General features: G+C 39.9%; 2 protein-coding genes across 2 annotated transcripts; one reads left to right on the top strand and one right to left on the bottom strand.

Annotated features, from left to right (window-relative positions):
* The first annotated feature begins 6,532 nt into the window (after positions 1-6,532).
* Positions 6,533-9,361, top strand: LOC140364966 (beta-1,4-galactosyltransferase 1-like). Its single transcript, XM_072451340.1, has 2 exons — positions 6,533-6,918; positions 8,582-9,361. The coding sequence occupies exons 1-2, from the start codon at positions 6,541-6,543 to the stop codon at positions 9,248-9,250; spliced, it is 1,047 nt and encodes a 348-aa protein (XP_072307441.1). The 5' UTR covers positions 6,533-6,540; the 3' UTR covers positions 9,251-9,361.
* A 4,892-nt stretch (positions 9,362-14,253) lies between these two features.
* Positions 14,254-18,082, bottom strand: amer2 (APC membrane recruitment protein 2). Its single transcript, XM_072450631.1, has one exon. It carries the CDS (start codon positions 17,895-17,897, stop codon positions 15,843-15,845), a length of 2,055 nt encoding a protein of 684 aa, XP_072306732.1. The 5' UTR covers positions 17,898-18,082; the 3' UTR covers positions 14,254-15,842.
* Between the last annotated feature and the right edge of the window lie 2,390 nt (positions 18,083-20,472).

Here is a 20,472-nt window from a genome sequence, read left to right as displayed (position 1 = left end):
ATGTACAGTTTTTTACAAGTGAACTGAAAATTGCACAATAACTTTATAGGAGGATTTTACAGCAGAGTTCAGCAGTTTAATGGCGATGGGCAGGAACGATTTCCTGTGTCTCAGTGGAGCAGCGTGGCAGTAATAGTCTGTTGCTGAACGAGCTCTTACATCACACATCCTCCTCTCGGACACAACAGACAGTCCAGCTCCTCCCCACAATATGTCCGGCCTTCTTGATGATTTTATTGAGTCTATTAGCGTCCCTCACGTGTACTACAGGGTACTGATGGCACTGGCCACTATAGATTCGTAGAACATCCTGAGAACTCTCCTGCAGATGTCAAAGGGCCTAAGAAAGTAGAGACGACTGTGGCCCTTCTTGTAGACAGCGTCCACGTTCTTGCCCCAGTCTAATTTATTGTCCTTATTCACCCCGAAGTACTTGTACTCCTCCATCGTGTGTACAGTGATCCCCTGGATGTCATTGGGGATCACAGCAGCTTTAGTCCTTCTCAGGTCCTCCACCAGTTCCATAGTCTCATGGTCACATTGAGCTGAAGGTGGTTCTTCTCACTCCAGTTGACAAAGTTTTCCACTGCAGTCCTTTACTCCTAATATTGTACCTAGAATCTTAAATCAGGTGTTACTCTTAATTTTCTTAATTTTCTTTCTATTGAACCTTTTGTTTTTCGGTTTTCCTTTTTTTCAGGGTCACTTGTGATTGTAGCCTGCTAGCACTTGTGGATCTGAACAACGAACAGTAGGTCACATTACTACACAGTGACATTTACACAGGCATTATAAGAAAGTCTATATAGGTCTACTGTAGTTTTGTCTGTATTTGACTCTTTTGACTTTAAAAAATATATATTTTCAAAGTGTGTTAAGATAGCATTTCCCTGGCTAGATGGGACTAAAAACTAAAGAAACTTTATTTTCCTCTATAAGTACACTTCTAATTAGGAAATTATACAGGTTTTGCATAAATGTCACTTTTATACCACAAACATGCAAGCTGAGCGAATGGCCGGTCCAAAAACAGCAGTCCCACCCATCTTCAGAGAGATGTGCTGGTGCCAGCAGAGCCTTGTGTGGCTGCATCAGCAGGGGTTTACCAGCAGTTTGGCTTGGATCTGTATCCAAAAACTCACATCTCCAGTTACAAATGTGTTGCAGTGAGCATGACCCCTGTTCTCTAATCCAAGATGATGGGAACTGCAAAAATAAGCAAACGAGAAAGCGAGAGGTGGTGTAAAAATGACTGAATTCTATTAACGTTTTCAGACCAAAAGTAGATTCCATCTTTAGAGGCCGCAAAGATCAGGTTTCATTGCAAACAGCAGCCCATTTATTCAGCTCAGAACATTTGGGCCAGAACACACATTTTGTGCATTAGCAATATGTTCATGTACAGTGTGTGTTGGATAAATGGTATTTCCCTTGGACTTTAATTCACTACTGTATCCTATTCCACAGTGTAACATGAGTGCTCTCTAGTGGTAAAGTACTAAACTGCATCTACAAATAAATGGCATGGCAGGGTAGGATTTAGTATGGATGATAATGTAAAATGTTTCCTCCATCCCAGGCTGCAGTAGATTAATTCTATTTGGAGTTAGGTTTTAGTGACACAAAGATGATGAAAGTGTGTATGACAGGTTTGTACGATTTTCTAATTTTGACTTTATTTGATATATTTATGCCTGTTGTACATATATATTTTAGTTTTACACCAATCGTGTAGGCATTTGTGAAGAAAACATTTTGTAGAAGATGATGGGAAGTGACATCACTAAGGATACTTATTTCAGTTAACGTTAATGCATTATTTAAACATAGAAACAACTTTTTTGACTCTCTTAATTAATTCAACAAAAGGTGCTTTCATATATCTTTATTTGTCAAATAATAATAACAAGTTTTTACCCAGTGTTTGCTGGGTAATATCCTACTGTGATGTAATCAAGGAAGTAAACAGGAAGTAAAGGTATAAACCTAAACAATGTGCTATTCTGTGATGACATTTTTCGAATTTTATAAATTATGCGATTTAGTTCAATGAGGGTCCAACCTGTCATAGGCACTTTAATTGTAGGTATTGATGTTGCTGTAGGATATGTTATTAAGATATGCTTAGTGGCTACACTAGTAATAGATGTTGTTCTATTTGTAAGGTCTTGATCATATTTAACATTATATAAAAACATTTTCCACTCAATTCAACTTCACATGTGCATTTTTTGATTATTTAAAAACCAACTTCTGCGGTCACCTCTGCTGATCCAACCAGGAATTGTATATATTTTTTCCCAATACTCAGACACTGCCTTGAGTGACAAGAATTCTCATTGGAACAGAACAGAAACCTATATAAGACCTATACTGTATACGTTAGAAGCTTGTAGTGTAAAATCATGAGCACCTATGACTGAACATACCGACAGAGCTACTATAAGAGCAAAGCAGACTATAAAACAATGTGTTTCATTGTAATGGTATCACACAGGTAACCTGAACTCAAATGCAACACAAAGAATGAGCCAAACTTAAATCCTTGTTAAGTAAAACAGTAAGTGTCCTTAAAACAGGAAAGCCTTTAAAATGACAAATAAGGCAGGTAAATAACTCAGGTGAATACTTCTTTATTAACACAACTTAGATATCATCCAAAAATGGGGGAAAAAAACTGAAAATCAGACAGGGAACAAACTCAGAAACAGGGAGTAATGAATAATCAAACTTGAAATACAAAGGCAGAAGCTCAGATATAAATGCAGCGCTTGAGTGTCTCTTGACTAGTCAACAATCTAGCCTGAATGAAGAGAGGAAGCATATGTACGTTACCCTGGGATGATTAGGATTAGGAATGAGAGGCTGCTGTGAAGAGCAGGAAAACAAGAGAGGTAGCAAAAGATGCACTGGATCGGGCTGAAAAATGGAACTGGACTGAGGATAAACAAGGCAGAACTGTGACAAAAGGACAATGATTATGGGAACTATACGTAGCCTGTGCGCTCACTGTTTTAGAAAAAGTACTACAACTGTGCTCTTACTGTGTTAGAAAAGGTACTACAACTGAACTTCAGGTTCCTTAACCTGCAGAGAGAGGACACATTCTCTCTATGGACATGCCATGTCTCATGTTCAGCTCAGAACTTCCAGGCCAGCGCAGGCAAAAACACCTTGACCCACCTTCATGGACTTTAAGATTGTTTAGACTTGTCCACAGATGAAATACACAGAATACAGTTGTTAAAATACACAGAATAGTTCATTGTGACCCATATGCAACAAGATCGTCTTGACTCATGATAAATAGGACACAGACATGACAATAATTTGATCAATATCCACAAAAGCCAAGACATATGATGGGAAATGCAGTGCTGTGAACATGACTAGAGACAGTGGATTGACCGCTGTTCAGACCCAATTTGGTTTGATCAGAATCATGACGCCCTGCCGTTTAGTACCACTCCTTCTCTCTCCTCATTACATACTTTTATATCATCACAAATTATCCAAATGAGACAGAAAAGGCCCAGATCATTGTACAATACAGATAACATGATGAATTCAATGATCTTGATGAGATTAGGTGATACACTGCGTGCAAAAATCTTTTTTTTGTTGTTTTTTGGTCAGTTTGCTCTCTCAATAGGCTTCCAATCTGCTCCTAAATATGTTTTATTGTTTTATTTAATCCACTTCCATCCATAGAACTATATTGGACATTGTAACTTCAAAGGGCGTTTTCTTAACATGATTTGTTGATATTTTACTATATTATTTTTTTAGGCCAGTATTTTGTCCCCTCTAGTTTACTCAAAAACTAAATAAGATATCCAGGACTTCCAGGATGTCTCAGGCACAGCCCAATTGCAATTTCACCCATAAAGCTCTCCAAAAACAAGGACAAAGATGCCTTCAGAGATGACTCCAAAAAGCCATCAAAAGAAAAGAATACATTGGGATCTAAACTAACAGATTGTAACATTCATGACAAAACTTCCCCACAAGCTAGCGTTAGGCGTTACTTCACCACCAGCTTCAGATTACTGCAGGCCCCAGTGCGGGCTTGGCAGACGGAGGAGAGCTGACCTTGGAGGTGTGGATAGACTCATGGTGGAGACAGAGCTCCGCATCTTGGACAATACAGATGAGCTGAGGCAACTGGGAGCAGAGGTCTGAAGCTGAGGAAACTCCGCCCTGGCTTTGCTTTTCCAGCTTCTCTGTTGGTGACATATGAAGGCAGCTTCCCCACTTGTCCTGGAGGAGTCATAAGATGAATTAGAGGAATACTACTACTACTAATAAGACGTCCAGCTTGGGCAGAGGATACTCATCATGCTACCAGAGCCACTTCCCCGACATGGAGCTTAGGCCAGTGGGACCGACCCGCCTGGAACCCCAGCCAGGTGACAAGAACAAGGAGGTGTCTCTACAATGGCTGTGGAACCTTGGAAGACTCTTTGCAGAAATGCCTGAGCCTGATCTCAGAGTCTCCAAAAATCAACGTTATCTAACGGCTGGAGAACGATAAGAAACTACTGCGCGAGAACCCACATTTCTACTCCCTGACAGACTCTGCTGTCAGCTCCACAGTGGAGGTGTTCAGCCGTCACTTTGTGCTGAGCAATGCTGACCACTACATGAGATCCAAAAATCCCCTCTGTAAAATGTTTTGTAGTGAATATATGTACAAAATTAACCAAGAAATTTAAACCTGGCCGTGTCCATTTTTCAGATTTTTAAAAAAATCATAAAATACCTTATTTCTAAACGAAAACATACTGTAGCATGATTAAAAGCCTGTAATAATCCCCCCCCCCCCCCCCTCACATTTCTTTAAGTAATCTACAGGAGATGTTTCAAATTGATAGCTTTAAATTTAAGACTACAATGTCTCTCCTTTTTCACCGTAGATGTAGCTCGAGCGTGAAACTCTTTTCTGAGCTCGTTATTCTTTGCCCTGGTGTGGTGCGTGTCTGTTTGTGGTGTGTGAGGGAAACAGGGATGCATTGCTAAAGTTTTCTGTGGTTTAATTCAGTGCAACTTAAAATAACTGTAAGATCTGTCCTTTCCCGGACGCTGCATGATCTGTTCTCTGCTCTGGCCGACAATATTTTATATGAGAATGTTTTCCTCATATCTGGGGACACAGATAGTTATATAATGTTTATAACATTTGTAATCAACAACATGTGGCTCTAAATAGTGTTGCTGTATACCCCTAACCCTCATCAAGACCCAATTCATAAACTAAGATTAGAAGTTATATTAGCTCCATCACTTCTGTGTTTCAGTTTAACTTTGGGAAATTAGGCAATAGCACACTACATTATAGCTCAATTAATTCAAATAACTTTGTATCATCTTGAAAATGACTTGATCTTGAAAATCTGCCATTCATTCTCGTAAAAGTCTGACACTGTAATAGCATTTAAAGGCCACTAGAGAGCGCAATATACTATTATAACAGAACAGTATGAAAGGGCCGCAATGAGTGGATAAACTTGCATATTAAAAGTGTTTTTTAATTAAATATCTTAGACATTTTTATTTTTAGATTTGAGAAAAATAATTTTGTTACAAAAGCAGACAATTAGTTACACGTTTTAAAATGTTTTAAGGAACAAAACTTTACTCTAAAGCATTTGTTAAACATCCTTAAATGAAGAGGTGGGTTGAGTAGCCACATTTTTTTAAAAGTAAAAGTAACTTTAACTTAGTATTACTCAAGGAGAACTAAAAAGCACTGACCCAAATAATTACGTAAGAGTAAAAAAGCAATTTTAGGGATTACAATCTGAGTACTGAGTTTGGTAATCGGACTGACAAAGTATTATTTAATGCACTGATTGTGGTATTTCCAAAGAATAGACACAAATATTCCAAAAACAAATCATATTTGAAGTTAAGATGTTAAAAGCGTAAATGTTCAAATAATTTGATATTGCCAACATCAAGCTTTTGTTACCATAGACTCAAAGTAGAAAGAGCAACCAAAACCTTTACTCAAGTTAGACAAAATAATACTCAAGTTGAAGTAAAATCATAGTGTCACTCTTAATGCAACAGTGTCAGTTCTTCAAAAAGTGACTCTAGTGAATGTAACTGAATAAATCATTCTAAACACAACATAAATCTATTGAAAAGCCATTAACTAAACATTAAGGTAGCAATTATAGTTATTAAGGTTTTACTTTTTAAACAAACTGAGACTTAAACCACCTCAGAGGCACTTATTATATATAAAGGTGTGCTCTTTCAAAATATGGTATTTTGAAAGGAAATGTATCAAAAAGAAAGTTAGTGTACTTTGGCTGTAAAAGACGTTAGTTGTGAAATTAATCATAAATTTAGAAATGAATGGTACTTTCCATATATTATTAACCCCGCTACACCTGATCCCCCGACACAATGGAACAAGGAAGTGGAAATATAAACCTGTTTAGCCACTCTCAAATACCTGCGACATGCAGGTGGTGTCATTCATATGAACTGCTTCGACCAAAGCAGGTAAGCAGGCACAAGGAAAACATAACCATGGAAAACATGACCAAAAGGTTATTTAGTTTGCTTTTAGCTTTTGTATTTATTACCATGGGAGCGTATTTGCTGATCCTCAAACGCAGTGGTGATAACAAGGATGCCATTAGTGATAGAAAGGATGCCAATAGTGTACCCTCACATAATACCGTTTTACCACTGAATGGATTTTGGTCAAATGAGACGGAGAAGAAAACGGCAGTTACTACTTTGCCCGTTTTGCCAGAGTGTCCCGAAGAACCTCCGGAGCTGGTTGGACCTTTGCTCGTGGAATTTAACTTTATGGTGAATTTGGATGATTTGAGTAAGGAATACAAAGACACTCTTCAAGATGGAGGACGGTACAAGCCACCAGATTGCAAGTCTAAGCACAAGGTAAGACTCTACTCCAGGTATATTTTATTTTTAAATGTGCACTATGTAACCTGCTTACCTCCATGGAGCTGTTTTGAGCTGATTGCATTTTCATCATAACAAAGTTGAAATCTGGCATTCTTACTCTGAGCAGACTTGCCTCTCCACTGATCTGAACTGGCACTTTGCCCAAATGTACTACCTGGTCTATCAAGTTTATTGCCATGCTGTGGAACATCTCAGGCAAAGCAAAACTGTATTTTCCGGATTATAAGTCGCACCTTTTTCATAGTTTTGGCCAGGCTTATACTTATAATTATACTTATATACTTATACTTATATTTATACTCCGGAGCGACTTATGTGTGATATTATTTGTTATTTTCACACTTGCAACCGCATTTCATACTCCAGTGCAACTTGTACATGTTTTAGTCCGGAAAATACGGTATATAGTGACCCATGGCCAAAAAAAATACATAGTGTACCCTATAGTTAGATAGTTGTTGCTGCCTAAAATAGTACATTGCATCTTTTGTCTTACTACTTTAATTTCAAACTGAAAGTCATCAGGAATTTTGAGATACTTTTGGGCCTTTGGAATCTTCAAATAATAAACTAATAATCAGATGAGAGAACCTTTATTTGTCCCACAATGGAGAGATCCCAGTGTTTCAACACAGGAAAATAGAAACATGCAATAAAAACAAGATGCATAACTTTAAAAATAGACCTAAATCACGTGCACTTAAGGCTAAATAATTGAAAACTCTTACTATACTGTAGTGTAACAAAATACTGTAAGTGTAGAACACAGGCAATAGACCTCTCACTGGATTTAACAGACAACAGTTTTAGCTTCCCTTCTCTGGCTCCCTGTGTGTCAAAGAGTAGATTTTAATATTTGACTGAATACTTTCCAAGCCCCTCGCAGCCTATCCTCAGGCAGGTCCTTGCTAGCTGTTTCAAAGTCAAAGCCTGAGAAGATCAGATAACCCTATTATTAGTTATTATCAAAACTTTCCATTTCCTCCATTTGTCCATAACGGAGCTGAAGAATCCCCCCCCCCCCCCATGTTAAATATCTCATTCATCTTTCCCATACAAAATTAAAGATCTAGAGACAATCAGAATGGTGGCTAACCCACTATGTTGTAACTAATGTCCATAACATGGACATGGAATCTGTGTTTTTATGTTTCAATAACTTAGCTGTACATGAACTGCGTGGCCCTTCAGTGTGAGCCGCCTCTGCCACGGGCCTGTTTTATGTTTGGTTATGTAGTTTATTTCAAACCAAAGGATGTGCATCGAGAGTGAGCAATATTACAACTAATGAACTCCAAGGATTCTTATATTTTTATATCTGAAACCAAGAAGTATCTGAAATATATGTTAGTAATAAATTATTGTACCTAACTGAATGGCCTCCTTTTCATCAACGTGCCCGAACCTGTGCGCCTTATGCGTATGTTCGGTATGTTACATGCCCTGGCGTTGTTGGATTTTATATAAAGAAAGGTGAGTCCAAAAGCATTTTTAGAGGACTGCCACATATGGAAAAAATAAATGGAAAATTTACGTCCGGAACCTTGTGGTGGGCTGTCACTGCTGAACTCGACAAGGGTAAAACATGTGCCCGTTCCATTAGTAGGGTCTCTCAAAATGTGTTTTTTTCATGCAGGTGGCTGTGATCATATCTTTCCGAAACCGCTACGAGCACCTGAAATACTGGCTTCACTACTTGCATCCCATATTGATGAGGCAACAGCTGGACTACGGTGTCTTCGTAATCAACCAGGATGGAGAGGGAATTTTCAACCGAGCTAAACTATTGAATGCTGGCTATGTCGAAGCTCTGAAGGTCGACGATTATGAATGTTTTGTCTTCTCTGACGTTGACTTGGTCCCACTTGACGATCGTAACCTCTACAGATGCTTTGACAACCCAAGACATTTAGCAGTAGGAATGGATAAGTTTAACTTTGGGTTGCCGTACCGCAATTTCTTTGGTGGGGTTTCGTCATTTTCCAAAAACCAGTACATGAAGATCAACGGATTTTCTAACACTTTCTGGGGCTGGGGTGGCGAAGATGACGATGTTTACAACCGGATTATATCTAAAGGGATGTCTCTCTCAAGGCCAAACATGGTGATTGGCAAATACAGGATGATCAAACACAAACATGACTTGCACAATGAACCAAACCCGGTCAATGCAGGTAAACTTTCAAAAACACGGATAACAATGGACAGCGATGGGATGAACACACTCAAATATACAGTCAAGAAGATCGAGAAGAATGTTTTGTACACATTTATAACGGTTGACATTGAGGCCCCAATAAAATAAAAAGCTAAGCGGCATAAGTAATAATGCTGTACTTGTTACAATGCATCTGTAACCTATCAATACTATTCCATATTATCCATCAATCCATCTTCTTCCGCTTATGCTGGGTCATGGGGGACTCCCAGACTTCCCTCACCCCAGACACTTCGGATTCTCCTCCAGTTCCCTGGATCTTTGTGCTAGGCTTGGTCAAGACTCATAGCTAGAGGATTTGACCTACTCTGCATGTTTTGGTTGATGGGGGAACCGAGAATGCCCAAAATCACCACAGCCAGTGATATAGATAGATAGATAGATAGACATTATGTGTACTTTTTTTGGACTTGTAGGAACTTTTTCTTGTTTTGTAATGGGATAAGATTTGAACTGTAGAGTTATTGGTAACTTCAATAACTCATTATTGATTCTAAATAATCACTTAATCTAAATAGTGTCACCACCAATAATGACTAGGGCTATTGTCAACTAAAGAAATGTTTGTTTGACTTAAGACATGCCCAATCAGCCGATTAGTCAACTGAAAAGGGGTGTGCCAAAAGCTATCAAAACTATGACGTATCTCCATGTAAAGGACCCAAACGTCGCCAGAAAGACAAACCCTACTATCCAGAAAAGTGCTAAGAGAGCTATTTAAGTAAGATTGAACTCTTGATTCACTCAAAGAATCTTAAGCTCACTCCAATTCTTCTTGTTTTTGTCCCGTATAAACACCTTTAATCCAAATAAAATAATTAGTCCAGTAATATAATTTTTGATTGACTAAGATGCCATGGACCGAAGCGACTAAAGGATTACAGCTCTAGTAAAGACAGTCCTAACACTATAGTTTATATGTTTAAACCTGGCCATATCAACTGTCAATGCCTTATTTAATTCGATCTTGGAAGCTAAACTGGTATGATAAGCTTAGTGAGTATTTGGATGCAAAATCACTGAAATGTCAGGTGCCACAGTGGGGCGGTAATGCATACCGTCATTGTGTCCTTGGGCAAGACACTTCATCCACCCTGCCTCCAGGTTCCAAGTATGCTGGTGTATGAATGAGTGTGAGAGTGAATGCCGGACAATAAAGTAGCCCATGGCTACAATCTGACACTACTGAACCAAAAAGAAGATTGTCATCAAAATCACACTCTCCAAACTGTTACAACTGTTATTGTCCATATTTACTATATATTTATCTTCTCTGTTCAAGTGTATTGTATGTTTAGGTCATGTGTCAATACAATGTTCATTGCTGGTGGGGAATTCCGTGCTGGTAAGACCAGTTTGTATAGTCATTTACTTTTCATTTTAAGATGGGATCCTCAGAGGAAGTTTTCCAAGTAATTTCTAATTGCCTAATATATTTACTTGTCTGAGTGTATACCTTCAATGTAAAAGTACTCCAGGATGACATCAGCTTTCTCTCAGTTTATAAACATGTATTTTATTTTTTATAATTTTGTTTCTTTTACATTGGCTGCATGTCTTTAACAAAAATAATTTCCCCTTGGGTATGAATATAAGTTTCTGTTTATTCCTTGTAATGTAATGTCTCGTTTTATTTAGAATCAGAATAAATGTTTTCTGTTGTTAAAAACACTGACTCACTATAGTGTTTCTGTCTTGGCACAGGCAACCTATCTTATATTCACGATGAATTATTGAAAAGCATTAGAAGCATTACCTCTTTCAAACATTGACATTGTAAAAGTAAGTAGGTTGCCTGGATTATTTTACAGAACAACCGGGTGTGTTGTGCTTGCTAATAGTCTTATGTTGCTAAAACCTGTATAAGACGTTTGCCCCATTGTGTCTAAACTAGCAAAAGCGCCAGCACAAAATATTGTGTTGAATCTAGAAACAAAATGATAGGGGTTGTAGTGGTCCATGTGTCAGCAGTTGATTTTATATCACCATGTGGTCTTAAACTAGTTAGATCAAGACAATTCAAAATTCCTTATAAAAGGCCCAATCTTATTCTATCTGTGTGATTTCCTCAGTATTGATACCTGCTCCATTGAGTCTCTAGTTTTGATACTAGTTTTAGTAATCATTAGTATCTAGGGTATTGATACTTTTGAAAACCCTTAAGTATCTATGTTTAAGTGCACTATAGAAAAAGTCACATCTCTCATAGTACTATGTCAGCTGTCACCACCCCCAAACATCAGCACCCATCTTCCTCAGTGGCCCACCCCCCTCTTCTGATTGGGTGACCTATTGAGGTTCCTATGGAAACCACAGCAGTGAGGCTGCATGCACAATGTGGAGTACAGGCTTTTGAATGGTGCTCGAGACGCTCCTCTTTCTTTCACACTTTTACGAATCTAACATTCCTCCCCAAACAAATGCACAGAGCCAGTGGTGACGCAATGGTGTAAGATAAGATGCCAGTTACTAGGCAGTTCAGGCTTATGAAATATTAAACTGCTGGTAAGCTTACATACTCCTGCCATCTTGTACTGCAACCACCATAAGGGAGGAGATATGATGAAAATATGAAACAACTGTTAAGATGATGAAAGTATTTAAGTGACTCGCGCATAAAATAAAATAAATAGTCTGCTGCCAATAAGCCTAATAGTAATGTTTGCACTATGAGAGGCAGTTTTTTGATTTGTTTGTTATAAGATGCAAACGTGTCACTCTCACACAGGCCATATAGGTGCCAGTTTATTTGTTGATTTTCATATTCATGAAATCATTTAACTTATTCAAACATATACATTTTCAAATGAACAATGTAGTTTTCCCTTCTCTTGGTGTCAGTTATACTCGGTCCTAAGTCATTTTGTGATGCAAAAAATATCCTTAATGAAATATCACATATATAAACCCATAATCTTAGTTAAGCATCATTATATACAGAAGTGTACACTCAAGACATTGTGATTACTCCTGAAGTCGTTTGGCTCTCGCAGTTTGTGAGATGGTAAACAATAGCGCCTTATTTCCCTATGTAAATCCCCTTGGCCTCTGCTGCTATTTGTTTAGTATGGAAACTATCCAAGTCCTCTGAACCATCATTTGCACATGACCTCCGACAATGACAAGACTGTCCATATACAGCTTGTAGAATCAGCAGATTACTGGTTTGATGTAGTCGTACACAGCTTTGATTTAGTGGGCTGGTTCAGCATGGTGTTATTCTCTTACGTAAGGATTTGACTTAAACCTCGGCGTGCAGAAACAGAGCAGGACGAAAAGGGGGGTAGAAGGGGGAGAGGGGGATTGCTGCACCATTACAAAGGGGGATTTGCACTGCACCAAATCCTACCTCTCCCATTATTGTATCTATCAAACACGTGTATGTTTAGCAGCGCATCAGCTGGCCACAACCTGTTCTTGCTTCTCAGTGTAAGAAGCTGACCAGGACACATCTGCTCCCTTTGTATTCAAAGATCAATAAATTGTATTGAAAAGCCATTTCCTTTAAGCCTAGCCAATCTCTCTTCAAGTGCATAACAACTACAGTAAAGCTACAAGCGTCATATGCCTATACGACCTTCTGCTTTTTTTACTCCTGGAAGCCATTTGAGTAAAAAACAAATCGGGTGATATACTTGTTGTGTTACTCAAATGTTATTCAAAAGTGTTTTGTACCTGTTCCAAGTCTAAAATTTAGAGTTTTGCATCAGAAAGTGTATCTGGATTAGCGTCAAAAACTTTGCTTGTGGCCAGATGTGTAAAACGTCCATAGATATCCTTTTTAAAAGAGTGGCAGAATACTTGTCAATGAACTCTGTGTTTAGTATTTAGCATCTTAAAATCTCCAGTGGTTTGACATTAGGTTTACTGAAAATTCTATGATATGTGACGACATAATCTCAAACTGTGGATTATTCGTCAGATACACACGTCAGATTATAGATTTGTTGACCGGGTTTATGGCAAATCTTGAACAAAGTTCAATATCTTCACTCTCAGTATAGGTAAACAAAATATCATAAAGCTTGAGTGCGATTAAAGCCGGGTGTGACTGTTAAACCATAAAATTACTATGGCATGTTTGCGGAACCAATCCAAAATAATGATTGTGTTCAATTAAATTTATTTTGAATCGCCTCGAGAGGTAACTGCCCTTCATCTGAAATTATGACTTCAAATCTGAGAACGGAAATGCCACCTATTAGGAACGGGAACGGTATGGTTTGATGTGATATCCATTTAAAGCCAAAATTAAACACTGATTTACAGATAGATCTTTCTCAATATTTAGCTCAAATACATTTTATTCATTCATTAAATATGAAGAGGAGGAAATGCAAACAATAATGTAACAAATTAGAAGAAACAAATTGTGCTTTTATGGACACAAAAAAAAGCACCCCTGTGATTCATACCATTGAAAGCAACACATGTGATGACTCTTAAAACTGAACAAAAGTGATAAGGATAAGTGCTATTTTAATATGCCGTATCAATGTGTCAATCCAGAGGCGCGCTCATAAAACCTGAAGAATAGTGCATATATGATCACAGTTTGTCCAGTTTGTTACTGAGAATATTTTTTATAAGTTATGAGATCAAGAAAATAAAGGGAAATGAACATGCAAATATTGATTGTTGTTTTGCACCCTGTAGTCACAAAAACCCCTTCAGAGATCATATCTATTCAAACTCAGAATTCCGGTGTATGGAAAAGCACAACTCTTTGTCTGTGTGTCCATCAAGGATCAGGTTGCACCAGTTTGCCCCATACGTCACCACGAGGAGGCTGAAGAGCTTGAACCCTGTCATGGATCAATCAACATTTTAAATGAGATGGAAAGTGACTATGAAGTGTCTTCTTCAGCTCAAGAAAACAACAAAACAAAACTATAAATAAGTTCTTTGTGTCTGTTTATTTTTAATTTCATCCCATAGCAGATTTTAATAGTTTTTCTTTCTGACTTACATAGGTTGTTTTATCATTGTTCATTGTTTTATGTTGCACCGAATCATCAAAGCAAGTTCCTATGTTTGTGAATTCTGTTCATTGACAATGGGAATAAACCTTTTCTGATTTTCTGATGAGAACACATTTCCCATGCAATGTATTTGGTATCAAAAAGGATTGGAAATAACTTATTTTTTAACAATATTATGTTTATGTTGAGCTGAATGACTACACTTTGACAAAAAGGATAAATGGAAGAAAGAAAACCATGTCTTACAACCTACACAGACCTATGTCAAGCTACATTCAGATCCATACAGTAGCATCCAGGACTGTTATATTAAAAACTACCTGGGGCATTACAGCACAATGGCATTATATTATTGATTCTAAAGGCATTCTGTCAGGATATCCAGGAAAATATTTAAATTCAAAACGGATTCCAAACTTTGTGGTGGTTGTGGTCTGTCTAAAATACATTCACCTCCACATTGTAGATTTGTCAAAGATGATTTTTCTCTGCATACCTTTACATTATGCCTTTAAATAATGGCTCATTTAAGAAACAGCTTATTGATTTACATTTCTCACAATATTTAACTTGTTTGGTCTTAAAATAATCTCTCCTTGTCCACCATTTGCAATCCAGAACATTTGCTTTGGGGAAAAACAAATGCAAAAGAAAAAGAAAAAAATGCTAAAGAAAAAAGTAGTCTGAAAATGTTGATGTAGTCACAGTTTGTGGTGACTATAAAACCGTATGAAATCAATCAAGTTGTTTGTGTCCAGTGTAGCTACATCGACAGTGTCAAAACAGGATCTTAGAATTTGACCTTCAACCTCTGTAACTTACATGCAGGAGGGAAGATTTGAGTGAATGTACAAAATGCATTTCTGTTTTATGAAACGTCCTACATTGCAACAGTTTCCAGTGATCATCCGTACCCTAAATCCCAGAGTAGTATTTTGTGATATAACTTGATCCAACCTGTAACCAATTGTAGCTAAAGTAAAAAAAGGTTAACCAAAGGCCTCACCACATTAAGAGGGTTTGTTTGACATTCCTCAAATGCAGCATGCCGCTTTTTACAGTGAAAGAGACATTTCCAACCAGTTGAAACACGCTTCCTCCCATATCTCAGGGACACGCACATTGAACCACGGTGCAGTTATAGGACCAAGAATAGAATGTCAAAAGCTCTTGTTGTGGTACTAGTAATGTAAAATAGTGGCAAAAAATTTAACATCAGGAGGTAATTTGTTACACATTAGAGAGTTAGACAAAATTATGCAATAAAAGTAGAAAACAATATTATTTTTGATTAGGTTTGGTCCGTATGGGCAAACTAAACTATGTAAAGTATATAAAAGGTGCTCTGCTTTGTTGCAGTGTGCATTGTTGATCTGAATATTACAAAATGTCTGTCACACTCTATAAGAAGAAGGTTTCAGTTGCAAGTTAGAAAGCCAGTGTTTGTCGATTGTACGTTCCGATCTTATTAAGAGTTTGTCTACAAAATTCCAGAGCAGGCTGAAGCGTTAACCCAGCTTTTGGAACTCTCTTGTGACTCCCTCATTGAACAAAACCAGTTATTCAGAAAGCCCAAGATTCTATAAATAGCTGAGAAGAATTTGCCTGTTAACTCCACAGCTCAGTATTTCTCAAGGTCCGGGGAAACTTTGGCCCAGTACATGTATGAGCATCAACAAAGACTTCATTGGTGGGTGCTACTTCTGGTGGGTAGATCCACTTGCTGTGTTGCTTGGTTTGTTTCCAGAGCGACGGACAGGTAACTTGGAAACAGGGATTCGTGTTCGGGCCGGTGGAGGTGCTTGGGTCTTTGGTGAAGACAGTTCCGTTTCTTGGCTTGTTGAATGGGGCGGGGACAATGGTCTTGAACTAACCGGGATCTTGGACTCCCGGGAAAGGCTGGTGCTCCCTTTGACTGAGCGAAAAGAGGAAGATGAGGACGAGGAAAGAGGTGCAGTTTGGGAGGAGGGGCTGAGCTTGTATTCAGATGATGGAGAAGGGGTGCTGTTTAGTTCCTGATCGTCATCCTCTTCTGGGTCATTGTAGAGGTCATACAAGTGGTCCCCTGAACAACTGTCACGAGATAGGGTCATTTTCTGGTTGGGTTGTTCTCTGCTTTCGTCTGGTGTTGCCATGGGGGTGGCTGAAGGGGTGTCCCAGTAACCCTCATCACTCAAAAGCTCTTTTTCACCTGGCGATGTTGGATGGCGGCTGTGTGAAGGGGGCAGAGACGGTTTGGCAGCACCGGCCCCACCAACAATAGGGATCTTACTGAGACCTAGTGCTTTTACTTGGGGTGCCTTTCTCTCTGTGCTCCTCGCAGCTGAAGACAGGAGACCACTGGGGGGATTGGATGCAGAGCGAGGTGGATATGTGTACGTCGGGGTTGTAGAAGGTGGCAGATGTGATCGGGGTAACGCTGGGGAGTTGTCTCTTGTTGAAGGAAGCATGTGCCAGAGCCCCTGCATGTCGGCATCGTCTACACCTTCCGGACTTGCCATTTCTTCGCCTCCACCCATGTACGCCACTATCCCACTTCCGTTTTGGTGCTGAGGCGAATCTGGGGGTCTAATGCGAGCTGTGAGTGAAGATGGCATGGAGCTTGTGGAATAGGCCTGGGTCACTTGAGGATGTAAAGGATGTTTAGATGGGGACATTCGTGTCATGGCACTGCAGGTGATGCTGGGAGTTCTAACTGCACTTGCACTCACACTCACACTCACATTGCTACTGCCCCCTCCGCCTCCACTGCTGCTGCTGCTGGTCCCACTGCCTCCATTGCCAGCTGGGCCTTCCTCCTCTGCATCAGCAATAATGTCACCGCAGCCCGTCAGTGAATCAAAGCTTTTAAGGGACGTGACATCTGTAAAGAGCAAGGAGCAGAGTCGATCGACCGAGGGCTCAGAAGGGGGATCGCCAGTGCTGCAGCGGTCCAGTGGGGGTGTTGCGAGGGATGGGCTTAGGCTGGAAATGGAGGCTTTGGTTTTGGGGATGGCCGGGTGAAGAGGCGAGTCGGTGGGCGTGAAAGGGAAACTGCTGTCTGGCACACCAGATGGGCCTGGCATGGCAACACAGTGTTGGGGTGTCATGGTAACGCTTGTGGTCGGGGTCCCTGATGCACGATGATCAGGTTCCTCTGTTGTATTCCTACAGTCCTCCTGGGCATGATGAGGAGGAGGGGGCTCGAGGGTGAGCGTGATATCCTGTTCACATTCAGGAATCTCCTCAGCTTTCTCTGTACCTCCATGTTTCTCCTCCACATCTCCCTCGATTGTTTTTTCCTTACGCTTCCATCGCATGCTGCTGAAGAACCCCTTGAGGCCCCTCCCTCTTCGCACAAATCCAGCCCCTCCATTGTCACTTGATCTAAAACTCCCACGTCTGAGAAAAGAGAAGAAGCTGAATGATTTGCTCAGAGACCTTACGGGCACCGCCTCCATGCTGCCATGTCCCTCCCCTGGCCGTGCCTCCATGTCGTTGTTTGAGTCTGTTAGCCCATCGTGTGTTTTGCTCCGGATGAGTTCCACTGATGCAGCTGATCCATTCCCGTTCAATGAACTCCCATTGTCTGAATTTCCATTGTTTCCAATGTTTGTAGCTCCTTTGTTCCGGAAAGAAAAAAAGCTTGCCATCCCTGAACCAGTAGACCTCCTTCCGAAGAGTTTGAAGGCAGCTTTGTTGATCCTTCCTGTTGGCTGTGGGTCTGTTTGAGGTGCCGTGGGGGGCTCCAGACAGTCCGACTGCACCTCCATTATTCAGCTCTTTCTCTCCCTCTCTCTGCAGCCGCTCCACACACGCTCCCTCTCTCTTCTTGCGTCTCTAGCTCTCACTCCCACTCTGACTGGTCCTACGCCTGCCCACTGCTTTTCTATCTGAGCCTCTCCCTCCTTCTCCCATAGGAGCACCAACACTCACATGCTGGGCGCTGCTCCTCTCTGTATCCATAGAAACTGGGTGGGCTAAGCAGCTTTCGTCAGTGTTGGCGGGGCTCCAGCCCCTTTTCCCCCACCCCCTACCCTGTTACCCCCACCTTCCCTGTCACTGATTCTCTTGTGACCAACTGTTCATCAATATCCAACTTGTGCACCTCTTTCAACTCTTAGCGGAGCAGTGTTTTTACCTTTGCCTAACATGTTTTAATTCAAAGCCGTCTATCTTATGATATACTGAACTTAAACTTAATAACTCACTTACTTCCTAAGTCTGTGCTGATGTCTCGTTATATTATGCAGAAAAAGACTAATGCTAACTACTTCAATTTTAGGATTTTATTGTAATAGGTAGACACCTAAACAAACAAATGACGCATTGTAAGTTCACATTTATGTGCAATACCCTCATCATCACTATGTTGTATAGACACATTTATTTTCTAGTCCCATGCGCTAAGGTCTGGATGAGTCAATGAAAGACTGTTGATCAGCAGTATCAAAGGATTATGGATTTAAAGCGACTGCTTCAGCAGTGTGGCACAAACACAGACAACTTCAGAACAGCCTCCAATACAGTGCAGGCTGCCATATGGCTTTGAGCTCCTCGTGTGGGCTCAACCCACAAGGTTACACTTTCTGTTTAACCTACATTTTCTGTTTAATAAACTATGGACATATATGTTAATGAACTATGGACATAAATGTTAATAAACTATGGACATAAATATCGGGATTGATGTGGCCAGTTGTTGCACTTAATTCTTTCAGCTCACACTCATTATAATAATGAATTCTATGTTCCATTGATTTTATTAAAATATCATACATACATTTGTCATCTTCTCCATTGCCAACTCAAAAGTGTCTCATCCACAGTGGGTGCTTTTTTTGCAGTCTTCTCTACTTCCCCTCCCCCTTAAGTCTCCCTGGTACCCCGACCCACTTTCTGCCTCCTCTTCCCTCCTTCCCTCCTTCCATCCTTCCTTCGCTAACTCCTTTCTGTCTTCCCATTGCTGGGCCGCTGGGTCTTCTCTTCTAGTCTAACTTAAGCCAACAATGTCTCCATTCATCCAGTCCAAGAGAAGCACACCCACACACATACACGAGGGTGTCCTCAGAAGGCACATGTCAATGTTTACTGACTCGGCATGAGTCATTACGCTGTATTTTTCAAGTTAACAAGAAAGTGTCCAAGTATTACATTTGTTTTTCTTTCTGCATTAACATGTTGGACCCTGGATGTAGACTGTTTGATTGGGTGAACTTGAAGATGACAGTGGAGCAGATGGCCACGGGGCTGAGGTTACTCATGAGTGGCTTCAGTTTCTGCATAATGAGACAATGGACAACCAACTGCTCGTGGGGGTCTACTGTTTAGCATGGTCAGAGCCACCTGTGCCTGCGACTAAATGGTGCAGGATTCAATTACTTAATTTACTCAATGTTGGTGAATGAAGATGTAAATGTGTATACCACAATATGGGTTCAAAGGTCATTTTCAGATAGGGTTGTTTTATCCCAGTTCAATCAAATTTAGATTTCATAAAAAGCAGTCTGTTTACCAAATTACATCAACATATATAATGACTTTATGTAATAACTAATGGCACAGCAACATAGTATACATTTAAAATAATGACTTTGTACTTGGAAATTTCTCAGAAAATATGTAAACAACAGAATAAAAGTATCTATTTACTTTCAGTAGTGCACTTGACACGGTTACACACAGTCTTACAATCGAAGCCACTCTCCATCTGTCTAAATGGGGTTTCCATTACACCCCCCTGAGTGGAGCTCTAAGTGGGACAGTTAGAGGACATCTTCTCTCTCCTTCTAATATTGGAGTTAGTCTTTATACTTTTTTTATGCGTGGATGCTGGTTATGCTTTTAGTGCTTTCACATTAGTGCTGAGCCTCATGATGCAAATTGATGTAGTATTATGTGTTGAACATAGTAGTGTTTAGTATAGATATACTCAGGTGCATGAAATTCATTCATTTATTCATTTTCTATCGCTTTGCAGGTGACTGGAGCCTATCCCCGTGACTTTGGGCCTTAGGCGGGGTACACCCTGGACAGAGACACAGACACACAGACGAACATTCACTCTCACATTCATTCACTAAGAGCAATTTAGAGTTGCAAATTTTGCCTAAGACATGCATGTCTTTGGACGGTGGGCGGAAGCTGGAGAACCCGGAGAGAACCCACAGCAACACAGGAAGGACATGCAGACCACCCAGAGAGATCAAATTAAGTAAATTATTATTTAAAGTTAGTGTAATTGGAAGGACAACACTTTAAATAGTGCTCATCATCTGGTATTTAGGATAAACCACATAAAGCTTTCATTACTATAGACTTACTCACAGTGGAAAGAGACCAGGGCAG

This window comes from Eucyclogobius newberryi, unplaced genomic scaffold (genome assembly GCF_026437365.1).
Source record: "Eucyclogobius newberryi isolate DKJ021-1_F unplaced genomic scaffold, fEucNew1.0.hap1 SCAF_18, whole genome shotgun sequence".
Lineage (NCBI taxonomy): Eukaryota > Metazoa > Chordata > Actinopteri > Gobiiformes > Gobiidae > Eucyclogobius > Eucyclogobius newberryi.
Note: the sequence above shows the minus strand (reverse complement) of the source record. Positions and strands in the feature narration are given on the sequence as shown.